At 38.2% G+C, this 17,500-nt stretch overlaps 1 protein-coding gene and 1 long non-coding RNA gene across 6 annotated transcripts in view; one reads left to right on the top strand and one right to left on the bottom strand.

Moving 5' to 3' along the window:
• Positions 1 to 17,500, top strand: part of LOC144978380 (uncharacterized) — a 397,383-nt gene that overhangs the window by 57,410 nt on the left and 322,473 nt on the right. The gene's annotated exons all lie outside the window — the stretch shown is intronic.
• LOC144978379 (soluble guanylate cyclase gcy-31-like) overlaps positions 1 to 17,500 on the bottom strand; it is a 195,678-nt gene that overhangs the window by 125,426 nt on the left and 52,752 nt on the right. For 4 of the 5 annotated variants that reach the window (XM_078924335.1, XM_078924334.1, XM_078924336.1 and 1 more), the window contains exon 4: positions 992 to 1,261. In XM_078924335.1, the coding sequence (XP_078780461.1) occupies positions 992 to 1,159 (168 nt within the window). In that variant the 5' untranslated portion in view covers positions 1,160 to 1,261. Of the gene's footprint in view, positions 1 to 991; positions 1,262 to 17,388 lie in introns of all 5 variants that reach the window. The other variant, XM_078924333.1, reaches the window with a different exon arrangement.

Here is a 17,500-nt window from a genome sequence, read left to right as displayed (position 1 = left end):
AACGTTTTAGGTTCAAAACCCTTCGTCAGCCAATAACATCCTCTGTAATGGAGGATTTAACTTTTTTACATACACACATATATAGATAGTAATATGCGCTTGGATAAGAAGCTCACAGATTGCCACCCGGAAGTGTAACGTACGGACATTATAAGGGAACAACACATAGTCTGGTTAATACAGTTTAGTGAGAATTACTCACAAACGCGGATGGCAAAATATAAACAATAACAAAGCCCCGAGTGACGATAGTTCGAAGTTGACGTCACTCAGTCTTTGTTATTGTTTTGTTTTTTGCCATCCGCGTTTATGAGTAATTCTAAATAAACTGTATTATCCAGACAATAAACGTTCAAGGTTACACTTCCTGGTGGCAATGCTGTGAGCTTCTTGGCCAAGCGCATATTACTATCTATCTATCTATCTATCTATCTATCTATCTATATATATATATATATATCGTAGTGTTTTTATGCACCTCCGTTGACGGTGTATCTTAACGGATCGTTTTTATACACCTCCGTCACGCATGCGCATTCCAACCAATTTCATTAGCGATATTGTGTTTCTTCATTTGGACATGGCGAAAGCTATATTGTGACATCTGTAGGATGTCTTTGTTAATAAATTTATATAAAAATATTAATAACTTAAAAAATCGAAATATAAAACCAGAAAATAGAAGTTGCATTGAAGGTAAAATAATGTTTGAGAAAGACCTTATTAAATGTGAAGAACAGTCAGGTGGCTCCGTAGCGCAGTGGACAAGGTGTTAGACTTCAACTTTGAAAGTACCGGGTTCGATTCCCAATGTTGACCCTTTTTTTTTTTTTTTTTTTGGATTTTCTTTGTTTTTGTTTGCTTTTTTTTTTTCTTTCTTTTTTTTTTTCAAAAACTTTTTATCATGTTTAAAAATATATATATATATGTGTGTGTGTGTGTGTGTGTGTGTGTGTGTGTTTGTACAAAAGTTAATGTTAATGTTACATACCTGAGACAGAGCGGTGGCCATTTTCACCATCGTGTCCTCGCCGTACACTGTGTGTGTGTTGAAGACAGTGTTGGTGATCCCAGACTCTTTCTGGACAAGGTACCACATCTCTTCCCCGTACTTTTCCTTGATGTGGTCCACACAGGACTGGATCAGCAGACCGTACATGCTGGATCTGCCTGAGTAGTCGCCACCGAGAAAACTCGGTCACCTCAGGTCAAAGGGTAAATGCTAAAGGTGACTCAATGAAACCATGATGAAGAATTGTATCTGGAATATAGAAAGTTGGAGAACAAAATGTCTTTTATTCAAAGATAACGAAATGGATATTGATGGAGGAGTAGAATAAAAAAGTTATTTTTACACTCTTAAGGTTTGGAATTCGAACGTTGTTCCCAACGCGCACTCACTCGCAAGCTCGTGCAAGCCGTTGGAAACTCATCGGTAAGTCCACAAAGCAAGAGTGTAAGAATCGTATAAATATCTGTTATTGGCTATCGAGCCACCGATGAGTGTCTTCTATGTAATTCGTATTAAAACACCCCTCTACTCTTCATCCTAGTAAATAAACCTGTAAAAATTAATGCATATTGCCGCTAACCATCAACTCTCACAGAACTGAACTTGCAAAAGGCCGAAACGTCGATTGTTTTATGTTGTTCCCTTATAATATCTGAGTCACATTTATTCCCTTTATATTTTCTTCATTTTATTGACTCATTTAGGCACCTCTAGTTTTATATCGTAAATATAGTTTAAGAAATGATTTTATAGGCGTAGGTAATGGGAGGAGGGGCAGGGGGACGGGGGGGGGGGGGGGGGGGGCGTAGAGGAAATGCAAGGCTGATGACCGGTGAGGAATCCACCGGATCAGAGGTAGGGCAACCAACTTTCCTCCACCCCAAAGAGAAATTCCACCCACCGCGAGATGGAATATGGTAAAACGATTAACATGCTTCATGTAAAAAAACATTCATAACTTATTTTTGGACCAGTTAAATGTCGTACTCTGTAAAGGCACGTATTTAAAATTTGGCCAGAAAACTCGGTCTTCAAATACCGATCTATTAAAATGGCCATCATCTTGGCAAAACCTCTCAAACGGGGGGCTTTAAGTCAGACCTCGCGAGATCCCAACTTGGAGAGTTTTTTGCCAAGATGGGAGTCTTTTAAATCGATCGATATTTAAAGGACGAGTTTGTTTTTTTTGGCCAAATTTTAAAATACGTGTCTTTTCAGAGTACGGCTGTAAACTGGTAATGTGAATGTAGGGGGGCGGGGAGGGGGATGAACATATTTAATTGAAGTTTTATTCAGGTAAACTCTCCATAGCTTTGACAGATCTTTGGTAGTTTTGCCATAAAACAAACGTAGGTATCACGCGTGGTGGGTAAAATAATGATGTAAACACACACGCTAGTTAAGATTATCAATCAGGAGGTAGTAAAAATGACAATAAAACAACTGCTTCCGCAAACGAACGCTACGCTATCAACGCTAAAAAAAATTCAAAATAAAGAAAAAATTAAAAATCCAAAAATAGAAAAAACAATAAAAGAGAATACGTATTTTAACATCTTAGCCAGATAAACTCATTCTCCAAATTTCGATCGATTAAACTGACCCATGGATGTTTGGATTGAATGGATATTTTGTGTTGTAACTTTGTGGCAAGGAGCGTCACAGGAAAAGCCATTGTTTTCTTCCAGAGCTAATGCCAATGTTATAGAAGTAATGATACTATGCGTTTAAAATACTCACGACATCCGACAGTCAGATTAAACATACCAACATACTTCTTCTTCATTTTTAGTCTTTAACTTCAATTTTGAAGATTCCACAGACCACAGTATTTTTATTTCATTGGAGATGTGAGACTATTCCACCGTCTCAATGTCGATTGTATGAACAAGTAGAATTGGGCATCCACTCTTGAGTGGGGAAGATAAACTTGGATCACTTCCTCTTATTTTGTTGTCTGTTGGTATGTTGAATCCGGCTGGCGGATGTTGTGAGCATTTGACATGTTCGTTTAGTATCACTTATTATTGAGGAGAAAGAGACTGGATTGAATGGATATTTTGTACTGTACCTTTTGCGGCAGAGGTGCGTCACCGGGCCGCCATGTGGATGTTGCAGAAATGATGATAACATTGAAATACACTCACGGAGAGAAAGCTAATAGATTGAATAGTTAACTTCTAATGTAACTTTGTGTCAGGAGGCGTCACAGGAAAACGCCATGTTTTATGAGGTGGACATGATGGTAAAATTGTAGAAGCAAAGTTGAGGAGAACGCCACTAGATCGAATGCATATTTTGTATTGTAACTTTGTGGCAGGGTTGTCACCGGAAAGACTACTATGTTACTGTGGTTTTGATACAATTATAGAGATACAACCATGGAGAAAGCCAATGGATTGAATGGATCTTTTGTATTGTAACTTTGTGGCAAGGTTATCACCGGACAGACCATGTTACTGTGGTCTGGATTATGGTAGAATTATAGAAGTGTACTTTAGGTGAAAGCGATTGGATTTAACGGGTATTTATTTGTATTGTAACTTTGTAGCAAAGGGGAGCGCCGGACATGCCATGTTGATGAGGTAGAGATGATGGTCATATTGAGGAGAAAGCCAATGGATTGAATGGATATTTTGTATTGTAACTTTTTGGCAGGGGTATTACCGGACAGACCATGTTACTGTGGTTTGGATACAATTATAGAGGTACAATTGTGGAGAAAGCCAACAGAATGAATGGATATTTTGTATTGTAACTTTGTGGCAGGGGGATAACGTCGGAAACGCCAATTGAGGTGGACATGCTAGTAAAATAGAAGTAAAGAATATCGAAGTTGACGTCACTCAGCTCTTTTTTTATTATTTTTAGATAGCAATTTTAATGATCATTCTCATTATATTGTATATACGAGTATAAAGCAGACTATAAAGTTTAAGGTTACACATAATTTTGTGTGTCCAGAAGTCAAATCCGGCTGGCGGATTTTGTGAGTATTTTACCGAAACTCATAGCACCAATAGATAATTCCAGGACGAGGTACTGGAGGGGATAATTTGTGAAGATTTTTTTTTGTGATGCCATACCTTGAAAAAAATGTCCATTTTGTTAATGAGTATTTAACGGTTTCTACGTCTCGATGAGGTGAGGTATTAGCACGTACCCGTAACGAGAGTCTTAATGACTAATTAATGATTATCTACGAAAAAAGAATGGGAGTAATTACGTTGTGGTTTTTGTGTAATCCGCCAACTCCTTCTCTGGTATTATGTCGGGATGAACTAAATATAGACATGTATATAGCGCATGTCTATGGATTTACCATGCTCAATGCGCTTCAATTTTTTTTATTTATCCCCGGCCACCCAGTAGATCATAATATGGAATCATATTTCAATTTCTTACAGTACCAGTTGTCTCTGTCAGGCAGGGTATTTTTGTATTAATACTCTTACAATATCCATCGCTGCCAATAACCAGGGACTCATTCATACCTTAGGTGAAAGGTGATGTATGTAATGTGCCTTATCAAAAGGAACAAACATCAGGATCCTGAATCTTCCACGATTACCTACTTTCATCCACCCGGCCACTGACTGAAAACGCTTAACATTGCTTGACTTTTGTGATCAGACGAGACACCGTGCCGCTGAGCCACTAAGTAACACAGATAACAATAACATAACAATAATCATGAGTTTACGGCCCACTTACAAATCAATAAAATGCTCGGCACTTAGAATTACAGATGGAGTAAGTGGAATGAAAGTTAGAATGGCTAGAGATATGACAAATTAGGTGTTGCCAAAGGAATACAAAAAAAGCATCTATAATGAGGCTCAAACAAGGAGGGGGGGGGGGGAAGGGGCGGGGTGCGCTTGCGTTTCGAAAAGAAGAAGGAGAAGAAGAAGAAGAAGAAGAAGAAGAAGAAGAAGAAGAAGAAGAAGAAGAAGAAGAAGAAGAAGAAGAAGAAGAAGAAGAAGAAGAAGAAGAAGAAGAAGAGGAGGAGGAGGGAGGAAGAGAAGAAGAGAAGAAGAAGAAGAAGAAGAAGAAGAAGAAGAAGAAGAAGAAGAAGAAGAAGAAAGAAGAAGAAGAAGAAGAAGAAGAAGAAGAAGAAGAAGAAGAAGAAGAAGAAGAAGAAGAAGAAGAGAAGAAGAAGAAGAAGAAGAAGAAGAAGAAGAAGAAGAAGAAGAAGAAGAAGAAGAAGAAGAAAGAAGAAGAAGAAGAAAGAAAGAAGAAGAAGAAGAAGAAGAAGAAGAAGAAGAAGAAGAAGAAGAAGAAGAAGAAGAAGAAGAAGAAGAAGAAGAAGAAGAAGAAGAATATGAAGAAGAAGAAGAAGAAGAAGAAGAAGAAGAAGAAGAAGAAGAAGAAGAAGAAGAAGAAGAAGAAGAAGAAGAAGAAGAAGAAGAAGAAGAAGAAGAAGAAGAAGAAGAAGAAGAAGAAGAAGAAGAAGAAGAAGAAGAAGAAGAAGAAGAAAGAAGAAGAAGAAGAAGAACAAGAAGAAGAAGAAGAAGAAGAAGAAAGAAGAAGAAGAAGAAGAAGAAGAAGAAGAAGAAGAAGAAGAAGAAGAAGAAGAAGAAGAAGAAGAAGAAGAAGAACTGGAACAAGAAGAAGAAGAAGAAGAACAAGAAGAAGAAGAACAAGAACTGGAACAAGAAGAAGAAGAAGAATAAGTCTTAGATATTCTATTCCAAATACGTACATTGCCACGGTGTACTTTAACCAGTTAACTGTTGTACTCTGGAAAAATACCTATTTAAAAATTTGGCCAGAAAACTCGTCCTTCAAATATAGATCGTCTTGGCAAAATCTCGCAAACTTGAGACTTTCAGGAAGAATTCGCGAAGTCCAAGGTTTGAGAGTTTTTGCTAAGATGAGGATCATATATCTAAGTCATTCGATATTTGAAGGACGAGTTTTCTGGCCAAATTTTTTAATGCATGTTTTGTTTTTCTAGAGTACGGCAGTTGACTGGTTAAACACCTTCATTTGTTAACACCGCCTGGCTAATAACTAAACCACTAAGATTGTATACGTAAGATAAGCTCATAACAACTGATGGATATGATAACGGTGCCATGGAGAGCTGACAGATCGCCACCTGGCTGGCCAATTTTGGATAAAATTGTCCACACAGGGAACAATGTTTCTTTTATTAATTTTGATACATATTATTTTTATTTTTCAATAACATCCCCCGTCTCCCCCAATCAAGTCGGTAAATGTTATAAAAAACAGAACAGTTTTTGAAGGGATCAGGGTGTTGGTAGTGTTTTGGCCACGTGAGGTTTTATTTGGCCACATTTGAAGTCGAAATTGGCCACAAAGAACTCTCCCTATCTGGTAGTCCTGGTGCCAGGTAGGTATCCAATATCCCTCCATTAAAACTACGACCTGTCTTCTCTCGTACTCTGGAAAAACCTATATCTAAATATTTGGCCAGAAAACTCGTCCTTCAAATATCGATCGATTTAAATGACCCTCATATAATAAAAAAACTAGCAAACCTGGGACTTCGCGAAGTCCTAAGTTTGAGAGTTTTTTGCCAAGATGACTGCCATATAAATCGATCGATATTTGAAAGACGAATTTTTTGGCCAAAATTTTCAAATAACTATTTTTCCAGATTACGGCAGTCTTACAGCATCAACACACAAAAGGAACATCAGGCCATTCATCACCTTGTCAATCCACAACCGTTTGTACTATGACAAAAAGCAGTTGTTTTTTTTCCGTTTTGGTCAGAAAACCTTTTGATATATAACATAATATTATATTAACCCACAAAACTGTGCAACCTTGAACGTTTATAGTCTGATTGGTATCATTATTTAGTAAGAATTAATCACCAAAGACGGCTCTCTAAAAACAATGCACAGAGCTGAGTGACGTCAATTTCGTTCCTTCTATAGACAGTATGCGCTTGGCTAAGAAACTCACGAAATTGCCATCCGGAAGTATAACGGACCAACACACAAAACTATGTGTAACCATGAACTTTTATAGTCTGGATAATACTGTTAACTGAGAATTGCTCATAAACGTGGATGGCAAAATACAATTTTTTTAAATGGCCTGAGTGACGTCAACTTCATTTTATCTATAATTCAATGTAATGATAGCGAGAGATGACCTTTAAGTAATCACGAAGTATTAAATGAAAACAATGTAATACCTTTGGGTAAAACTAGGATTATCATAATTAAAATAAATAAACATGAACATTTCTTCAGAGCATTTCCACTTATTTTCCAAGTTAAACGCGTATCACATAATTTCATTTATAATCTAATTCCTTACCAGGCCTTATGGACTGATATTACCATTCAATACGGTCCAAGTCTCCCGCTATACGTCCTTTTTGTACTAACATTCATACAATAACATGACTGCCTATTTCCAAGTATTCATTTACACCGGAGTCTAATGAGGTAAGGCCTATAAAATGCTTTACCCAAGGATCACTGCCACCCGTCCGGCTACTGACCAGGGTTAACAAACTACTGAGCCACCGAGCCATACGTTCAGATCAATCGTAACAACATAATATCAAATTTTTTTGTAACCTTAAACGTTAATAGGGGTCGGTCCGATAGCTCAGTATGTAGAGCACTTGTTTCACACGACTGGGTAGCTGGGTCTGTTCGATCAGGAGGAAAGTAGTTTGCGATAGACAAGCGTCCTATCCAAAGGGTAGTAAGCAGTTGCAAATGTCCGTTTCACGCTATATAAACCGGGATAAACTCCAGCTCCATGGGCTTAAACTTCATGGCTCTGAAGGACTACGTTTTATAAACGTAACGTCGGGCTATGTGGACTTGTTGGTCCGACTCAATGACGCTGGTCTATCGCAAGGTACTTTAAAAATGTATTTTGTTATGAGCTTTTTATATAGAGCAATATCCACTAAACGTGCTCAGAGTGCTTTACAAGGGGTCCCTGGTCAACAGCAACATTTAACATGTAGAACGGGACATACCGCCTGTTAGGTGATATTACAATTTTTCGGACAAAGACATCGCTGTTAACGGCCAGGTAATCATTTTACACCTGAGTACGGAGAGAGAATGTGAGTAAAGAGCCTTTTCCAAGGACACAACTATGCGTCTATCGCAAAGTTCTTTCCCAACAGATCTAACAGACCCAGCTAGCAAATAACTGCTGGGTGGACCGGGAGGGGGTGGGGTTGGGGGGGGGGGAAGAAATGTTCTGCCCAAATATTAAAAATTATGTTTTCTCATTGCACGTGCAGTAGGTAGTAGGTACCAACTTTATCTACGGGATAGAACGGGGAGTTAACGGATGCAGAACGGTGATAAGACATTTTAACGTCAAGTTTTATGTTATGTTGTTTCTTCACGGCGAGAAGACCCGTGTAGGTGGTAAATAAATATTTGAGCTTTATATAGCGCAATATCGACTAAATGTGCTCAAAGCGCTTTACAAGGGGTCCCTGGTCAACAGCAACATTTAACATGTAGGACGGGACATGACGCCTGCTAGGCGGATTTCAATTTTTCGGACAAAGACAACGCTGTTAACGGCCAGGTACTCATTTTACACCTGAGTACGGTGAAGAAATGTGAGTAAAAAGCCTTTTCCAAGGACTCAACTATGCGCCGAGCCCGAGGCTCGAACCCAGGACCTTCCGATCCGAAAGCGATTGTCATAACACAAGACCACATAGCGGCACAAAGTAGTAGTAGTAGTATCGTTCGGCTACACTTCTATGTTCAAGGTATCAATCCAGGTTCGGAAGTCCTCATCACATTTGTTGATGGTTTCAAATCCCCCTTCAAGTTTTGTCTCTGGGCAATCTAGTACGAGGTGGTTTGCATCTTGTGGTGCTTGGTTGCACTTTGGGACTGTTGGTGATTCTTGGATGGCAGGTCGCAGGTGGTAGGATCCTGTTGGGGTATAGGCCTATGTGCACGCATTTGCAGGTCTGATAATCGAGGACAATATTAATTATTGCCTCTTTTTAACATTATGGGGGTCCCAATAGCTCCTCGTTTCACACGCAAAGGGCACAAAGATCGGAGTTTATCCCGGTTTCTATAGCGTGAAACGGATAATAACAATTACTTTCAACCCTTTGGATAGGACGCTAGTCTATCACAAAAAGTACTCAGATTTAACAGGCCCAGCTACTCAATCACTGATGGGTGGACAGAGGAGAAGGGGGGGGGGGGGGCAGAAAAAATATCGACTGCACCCGGGATCGATTTCGGTCCCTTCGATCGTGAAGCGAGCGCTCTACCAACTGAGCTACTGGGACCCAACGTCGGATAGGTAAACTGACAATAATATTATTTTTAATTTAATATAAATGATCCCTTTTTTTCCCTAAAAGAAAGATGTTTCTAAATGGGTGGTGACTGATGCAAGATATTTTCTATGATGATGATGATGATGATGATGATGATGATGATGATGATGATGATGATGATGATGACGATGATAGTGACGGCGACGATGATGATAACAGTTTTATTACTTCTCTTTGTGCGACTAAGATATGACACTCGACTTCGGATCGGACGGTCATGGGTTTGAGTCCCGATACAAGCAGCGCATAGAATGAATCCTTAAAAGGGTTCTTTATTCACATTCTCTCATTCTTTCACATTTGTAAAAAGAGTACCTGGTCGTAAACAGCGGTGTCTCAACCGGAAAACAAAATGTATTACCGCCTGACAGACGCATGTGTTATGTCTTATGTGTTAAGTGTTGATTTGGATAGGGACCCCTTGTAAAGCGCTTTGAGAACGCTTCTAAGTGAATAGAAGACAATAGAGAATAAAAAATGTTCGCGGCTGTGATGGGGTTTGAACCTGCGACCTTATTGGTACGACAACTCCGCCTGGCCAGTGAGAGCGTGACTCTACCGTATGAGCTATCCACGAACCCATAAAAATTCGTATCAAACTCAGGTCATTTAACCTTACAACAACAACAACAAGCTTTAATTAAAGAAACAAAAAGAAGCTGTACTAAGTGGTGCCTTACAAATGCTAGAAGGACCAATTTGGGTAACAACATACAAGTAAAACTAACAGACGAAAAAGAAGATGAAAGGATTTGGGATCCCATGAGTATATTATGTTCTACAAATACTAGAGAGACCAGTAAAACAGATCTTATCTTTAATTTTTTTTAAAGAGAAAAAGAAATAATACTGCGCTATGCAAATGCTCATGTTTAAGTATTTCGTTTTTAATTTAACCTTACAAAAATAAAAACAACAACAGCAAAAACATCAACAACAATAAGAAAAACAATAACACCAAAAAAAAAGAACAACAACAACAACAACAAGCTTTAATTAAAGAAACATACGTACGCTGTAGATACTAAGTGGTGCCTTACAAATAAATGCTAGAGAAACCAATTTGAGTAAAAACAAAAAACAAGCAGACAAAAAAAAAAAGATAAAAAGATTTGGGGCCCTAGGAGCATGGAACAACAAATTAGATAAAGAAATCGAAGACCCCCCCCCCCCCTCACTGGCCCCCCAACCCCCGCTCCGCCAGCTAGGTAATTATAATTTTATGAAACTTTTGAAAACATTCCTATTCGAACAGGCTTTTGTGAAGTAAAATTATAAACATATTTTGGGGCCCTAGGGGTATGGAACAAATTTGATTAAAAAATCGAAGTCCCCCTTCCTCCTCCTCCTCCTCCTCCTCCTCCTCCTCCTCCTCCTCCTCCTCCTCCTCCTCCTCCTCCTCCTCCTCCTCCTCCTCCTCCTCCTCACCTCCCCCCCCCCAAACCGTCAGCTAGGTAATATTTAGGAAACTTTTTAAAACATTCCTATTCATGCAGGCTTTTGAGTATCTGGTAATAGTATCTGCGTTTTGTGTTAACTATTGCTTTCTTTTTATGCGTATCGCCTTAAAACACTTTATGGATTCCGGGCGCTGTACCTGTCTATTAATTATTACATTACACGAGGAGGGCAGCGTGGCTCAGCTCTACGGTCATTTCTTCGTACCCGAAAGGAATCGAGTTCCAATACCTACCCGCTACGTTGCGTGGCCTTGCGTAAGTCGCCTCGCCCTAGCTCAGTTTGCGGCGCTGCATTGCGGCTGACGCCTGTGTTATTCTTCCCTTGGAATAGACGCTAGATACTAATTTCCCCTATGGGATGAATAAAAGGAATCTTTTTTTTTATTATTCTTATTTTATTTTCAAAACGCGCTAAGTCACATCCAGATAAGAAAAAAAACGTGAGATATTTTATATAACGCAATATGCACTAAACGTGCTCAAAGCGCTTTACATGGCGTCCATTACCAACAGCAACACGTAACACGTAGAACGAGACATGACATCTGTTAGGCGATATTACAATCTTTTCTCCGTCAGAGACAACGCTGTTAACGGCCAGTGAAAGAATGTGAGTAAAGAGCGTTTTCAAAGGACTCAACTGTGCGCCGTACGAGGCCTCGAACCCAGGTCCTTCCAATGCGAAAGCGAGTGTCATTCCACAATTAAGACCAGCTATCTGCACCAGAACTTGAATGAACACTCTAAGGCAATGTATTAATTGGACACTTTTGAACCTACAGAGCAAAAAATTGAACTTTGACTCAGGGTATAGATAGTTCGAAGATGACGTCACTCAGGCCTTTGTTATTGTTTTTGCCATCCGCGTTTGTGAGTTGTTCTCACTAAACTGTATTAACCAGACTATAAAAGTTCATGATTACACAGAGTTTGTGTGTTGGTCCGTTATACTTCCGGATGGCAATGTTGTGAACTCCTTGGCCAAGCGCATTCTATCTATAGATAGTTCGAATCGAAGATGACGTCACTCAGGTCAATGTTATTGGGTTTTTTGCCATCCGCGTTTATGGGTAATTCTCACTAAACTGTATTAACCAGACTATAAACGTTCGCGGTTACACACAGTTTTGTGTGTTGGTCCGTTTTACTTCCGGATGGCAATGTTGTGAACTTCTTAGTCAAGCGCATACTATCTATTGTTCTTTGAGGTTAGCAAGACTAGTATTTTCCTCTTTACGTCACAAAATAAATGACAAAAGAATCGCAGTTTGCTATGAATGATGAAAATGTGACTTAGGAGGATTTGAAAGTCGTCTCTCTTCACAGTTTTGTGAGATCGACTAGCGTCCTATCCAAAGGATAGTGAGCAATTGCTATTGTCCGTTTCACGCTATAGAAACCGGAATAAACTCAGGCTCCATGGGCCTCATGGCTCTGAAGGTTGTTTTTTCCTTCACATTATATTACACACAAACACACACACAAATACACACACAAACCCACACACGCACACACACAAACACACACACAAATACACACACAAACCCACACACGCACACACACACACACACACACATATATATATATATATATATATATATATATATATATATATATATATATATATATATATATATATATGTGTGTGTGTGTGTGTGTATAGGTACAAAGAGCTCAATAAAATACAAAAGAGAACAAAGAGGAAAAGAAAAAAGAAGAATAAAAAAAAATAGAATCCTCCATGCAGAATTATTCAGATATTGCCCTGGCAGAAATTGACTGTATTGTTATGTAGGAAACGCCCACAACTTGTCTGGCTGTGTGAAGTACTGCGATCACAATAGATAGAACGAAATTGACGTCACTCATGTTTTCGTTGTTGGTTTGTTTTTGTTTTTTGCACCCATGTTTATTAAGTAATTTTCACTAAACTGTATTTACCTGACTATACACGTTCAAGGTTACACATAGTTTTGTGTGTTAGTCCGTTATATTTCCGGATGGCGATGTTGTGAGTTTTTAAGCCAAGCGCACAGCATCTATAGGTGCCTTTTTCACAGCTGTTCTCTCATAATATATACCATTATATCGTCTCTAATACGTAGCTATCGTGAACTTACAGCCTGACACTAGGACCCACTAGGACGTATCTTTTGACGTCAATTTTTAGGTTTTTGAAGGGCCACCTGAGTTGTCGTTAGTAGTGCTCTAAACAAAGAAAATCGGTACTTTTTATTCTTCATGCTGGCTAGAACTTTTCATGTTGCTTGTGATCAGAATGTGTAAAAGTCAAAACATGATCAGATTTATTTCGTTTTGTTTCCCTCTGGGTACGCTTTTATGCTTGTCGGAGAAATACTTCATAAGGGCGTCCGCCATTGTTCCGATAGTATAGAGCCAGTTACTAAGTTACCATGCGTCATTATGAGGGAAGTGACGTTACGACCTTTGAAGCGTATTACTCAGAAACATGGATGGCAAAAAGACGATAACAAAGACATGAGAGACGTCAACTTCGTTTTATCTATAGCCTGGCACTGACTAAAAAATGACGTCAAAGAGATACGTCTTTGGCCACAAAAGAAAACAAATCTTTAGTTATAGTGGTAGTAGTAGTAGTAGTAGTAGTAGTAGTAGAAGAAGTAGTAGTAGTAGTAGTAGTAGTAGTAGTAGTAGTAGTAGTAGTAGTAGTAGTAGTAGTAGTAGTGGTAGTAGTAGTAGTAGTAGTAGTAGTAGTAGTAGTAGCAGCAGTAGTAGTAGTAGTAGTAGTAGTAGTAGTAGTAGTAGTAGTAGTAGTAGTAGTAGTAGTAGTAGTAGTAGTAGTAGTAGTAGTAGTAGAAATAGGAAATAACACATCTCGCCATGAGTGGATAAAAACGCATTGAACATATTAAAAGCATTTGATTTTTCTTACATCAAAATCAATAGATAGACAAAAAGTCAACTTTAAAGTGATTTGCAATCATCGACAGAATTCATTCATTGTTCATGTGAAGCAATTTGGCCCTTTCAAACCCAACCAAACGTTACGGCAAGTGTATTGTTGTTTTAATATTGATAAAGAAAAATTGATATTAGAACCCGTTATCAAAAAGGAATTAAAATCTCAACAATGACAGTGGTTCAATAGGCATAAATCCAGCTGGGAATTGAACTAAAAACCTCTAAATGAAGTAGATTACGTGGAGGTTAACAATAGTTTGTCATTGATTTTTCAGTTATTATCTTTGTAATTGTTAGTCACAGTTAAATGGCGAGAGATTGGCTTGATTAAATATTATTATCATCTACGGAAATGGAATTCTAAGTATTCTAAATGTGTATTCAAAATGACGAAGGGAAACCTAACTTATTAAAAATGAAGATACAACATTCTTTTATTTCCCGTTTTATTTACTCATTTAGGTACCTCTATTTATTAATTCCTCTCCTCATGCGGGGCATTTGTTATCAACCAAGTTTAACAAATTAGGCTTAAATTTGATCATTAAGAAGAGAGTCCTAATAGATCAGTTGGTAGAACACTCGCTTCACACGCTAAGGGACCATGGATGAATCCTAGGTGAAACTGAGATATTTATCTGATTCCCTGCCTGTCCACCCCCCGTGATGGGGTAACTGGGTTTGTTAGATCTGTCGGAAAGTAATTTGCAATAGACCAGCGTCCCATTCAAAGGTTAGAAAGCAATTATTATCGCTAATGTCCGTTTCACTCTATGGAAACAGGGATAAACGCCGGCGCCATGGATCTTGAGAAGAAGAAGAAAAAGAAGAAGAAGAAGAAGAAGAAGAGGAGGAGGAGGAGGAGGAAGAATAGGCTTTTCTCCGTTATAATCTCATGCAAAATCCTTAAAATTATATAGTTTGGCATTTACTGTCATTTTCAATAATGACTTTCATTATTGCCATTTAATGAATTAGAGATGCTCATTGAGTTCTGAAACTCGAGCCAAAATTGCGTAATTCTACGGAATATTTCGTAAAAGTTGGTAGGTCTGCTGAAATTTCCGTCATCGTAGACCAGAGTGGACAAAGAACCACTCAAGTGTCAAAGAGAGCAAACTCTTCAACAGTGACAAGTGACAATGCTAGACAGATTCTCAATTCACCAGTCTATTACTGTCTCTGACAAAACACTTTCTTTAAAATTATTTTGGCGAGGTGGTCGAGTGGTTAAGGCAATGCACTGTGACCCGAAAGTACACGGATCAAGCCCACCGCTTCAGGCACTTTCGTTTTTTTTTTTTACCTTGGCCAATATTATTAATCCCCAATATTATGTTCATTTTTGCCAAGATGTGTGGTTCCTGTTCATCTGTTCGATGGACTATTTACATGCCTCCATGGAATGCCTGAGCGACGGCACTTCACGATGCCGCGCTGAAGGACGTAATTTTAAAATAATAAATTATCATTCTGACCCCCCAAAAATATACTCGACAACAATTCACAAGTTGCTTGGTTACTTTTTAAAAATTGAACTTCTATATCGGGAATCCCCATTGCTCAGTTAAAACAGAACTCACTTCTCCCGCTGTTAACAGACAGGAACTCATTTTACACCTTATAAGTATGGTGAAGAAATGTGAATAAGGAGTTATTTTCATGGACTCATTTGTTTTGTACCCAGAGCTCAAACCAGCGACGTACCGGTCTGAAGGCATACAAGAATACCACAGAGCTGATCATTTTACCTAAATTTTAGATGTCAGATTATATGATAAAGCACGTTCGATAATTGGGTACTAAAACCATACCATGTTAACATTTGATATGTATGCTTAATGTGTAGCTTTGGGATTTCGTTGTCATAACTCTAGAAAAGCGCATTATTTCCCATCTTATTCCTATGTTTTGATATAAATCAATGTATATAACCAATATAAATAAATGAAGAAGTAGAGGCTTCCTTATCCATTTTCTTTTTTAAATTGTCATATGAAACGGATATCTTATTTTCCTACCGGTGTATATCATATAGATAATGTGCGCTTCGGCTAAGAAGATCACAGCATTGCCATCCGGAAGTATAGCGGACCATCACAAAACTATGTGTAACCCCGAACGTTTGTGCCTGGTTATTAAAGTTTAGTGAGAATTACTCATATACGCGGATGGCAAAAAAAAAAAAACAATAACAAAGACCCGAGTGACGTCAACTTTATTCTATCTATAGAGCCGCTATATCCCGTGAGATTTTAGATGTCGGCTACATGGATGAAAACTTTCGTAAGTTGCCGACACCTGCTCGTACGCCCAGCGTACAAAACCTTAGACCTCCCACTCAACAGGAATTGGTTTTCAAAAGGAAGTAGGATTGAAATTGCCAATAACAAGTTAACGATTACGTTCCCTGAACCTAAACGATCGACCTCATACCATTATAAATAGAAAAATGATTGACATCGTATTTTGACAACAGAAAGGACAGTAACCAGATGATAAATTGATGTGTAGACATATTATTGATGTCCCGGTCAACAACTAAGCCTCAAATACACAACCGTCTGGATACTTAGCAAGGATGGAATAAGAGTAAAATGGGTTTAATGACTCATAAAGATATTATGACAAGTGCCAATCGCAGAATAAAAACTCAACCATTGATATTACTTTGACTTAATCTACATCTATACAAGAAAGGAAAACATACAACCATAAAAATAAGTCATCATTCGGAAGAAACCCAGGATTTGTCCTCAGACGTCGTCACAGGACGCCGGGTGTCGTGTTGGAATGAATTAAATCGTGAACTTGCTAATGTCGATGTTCAGACGGGTTTGTCTCAAAAGATTGAACTGAGAGATTTGATTTAAAGGATTGTAAAATCGCCTAACAGGCGTCATGTCATGTTCCGTCCTGCATATTAGGTGACAGTGAGACTAACATGCTAGAAGATGAGTGGACTGTAAAAAAAAAGTAATAAACGAAAAATGAATGTAACAGCTTCAAAAAATAACAAAATACTAAACATGGAACGTTTCGGGCTCAAAGCCCTTCTTCGTTACAGAAAGGACGCACCCAATATTTCCCTACCGTCCATCTGATTTTTTAAACTTTTTTTTTTTTTTGGTAATGCATTTATGTTTTTATTGTCTTTTTTTTGTTGGCAGAATAAAGGGTTTTGAGATCGAACCGTTCCGTGCTTGTTCTTTTGTTCATTTCTGAAGCTGTTATCTTCATTTTTTGTTGACTACTTTTTATATGTTAAGTGATACTGTTGGCTAGGGGTGTGTTACGTATTATTGATTCTGGATCTAAATCAAAGTTTTAACGTTCCGTTAATTTTGAAATAAATAACCATAAGTCAAATGGAATAATGGACGCTTCCATCTAATCATCGACATAAGCTGAAGATCGCAAAGATGAAACCAGAGACGTCCATTTCATCTCGGTTTATTTTGGTATTGTGTTCATTATCGAAGCTGTTATATTAATTTTTGTTCTAACTTACCAGAATGTATTATATATAGATCTGTTACTCCGATAACTTTAGAAAGAAAAAAAAAAGATGAATTGGGCTTTTTCACCTAATACGGTTACAAATAAAGATCGAAGCTGTTGTATTAATATTTGTTCTAACTTACCAGAATGTATTATATGTAGATCTGTTACTCCGATAACTTTAGAAAGAAAAAAAAAGATGAATACGGTTACAAATAAAGTAAGCGCTTGTTTGACCTGACGGGAATGGGTCCG

Source organism: Berghia stephanieae, chromosome 8 (genome assembly GCF_034508935.2).
Source record: "Berghia stephanieae isolate SIO BIC M18660-M18661 chromosome 8, UCSD_Bste_1.3, whole genome shotgun sequence".
Classification (NCBI taxonomy): Eukaryota; Metazoa; Mollusca; class Gastropoda; order Nudibranchia; family Aeolidiidae; genus Berghia; species Berghia stephanieae.
Note: the sequence above shows the minus strand (reverse complement) of the source record. Positions and strands in the feature narration are given on the sequence as shown.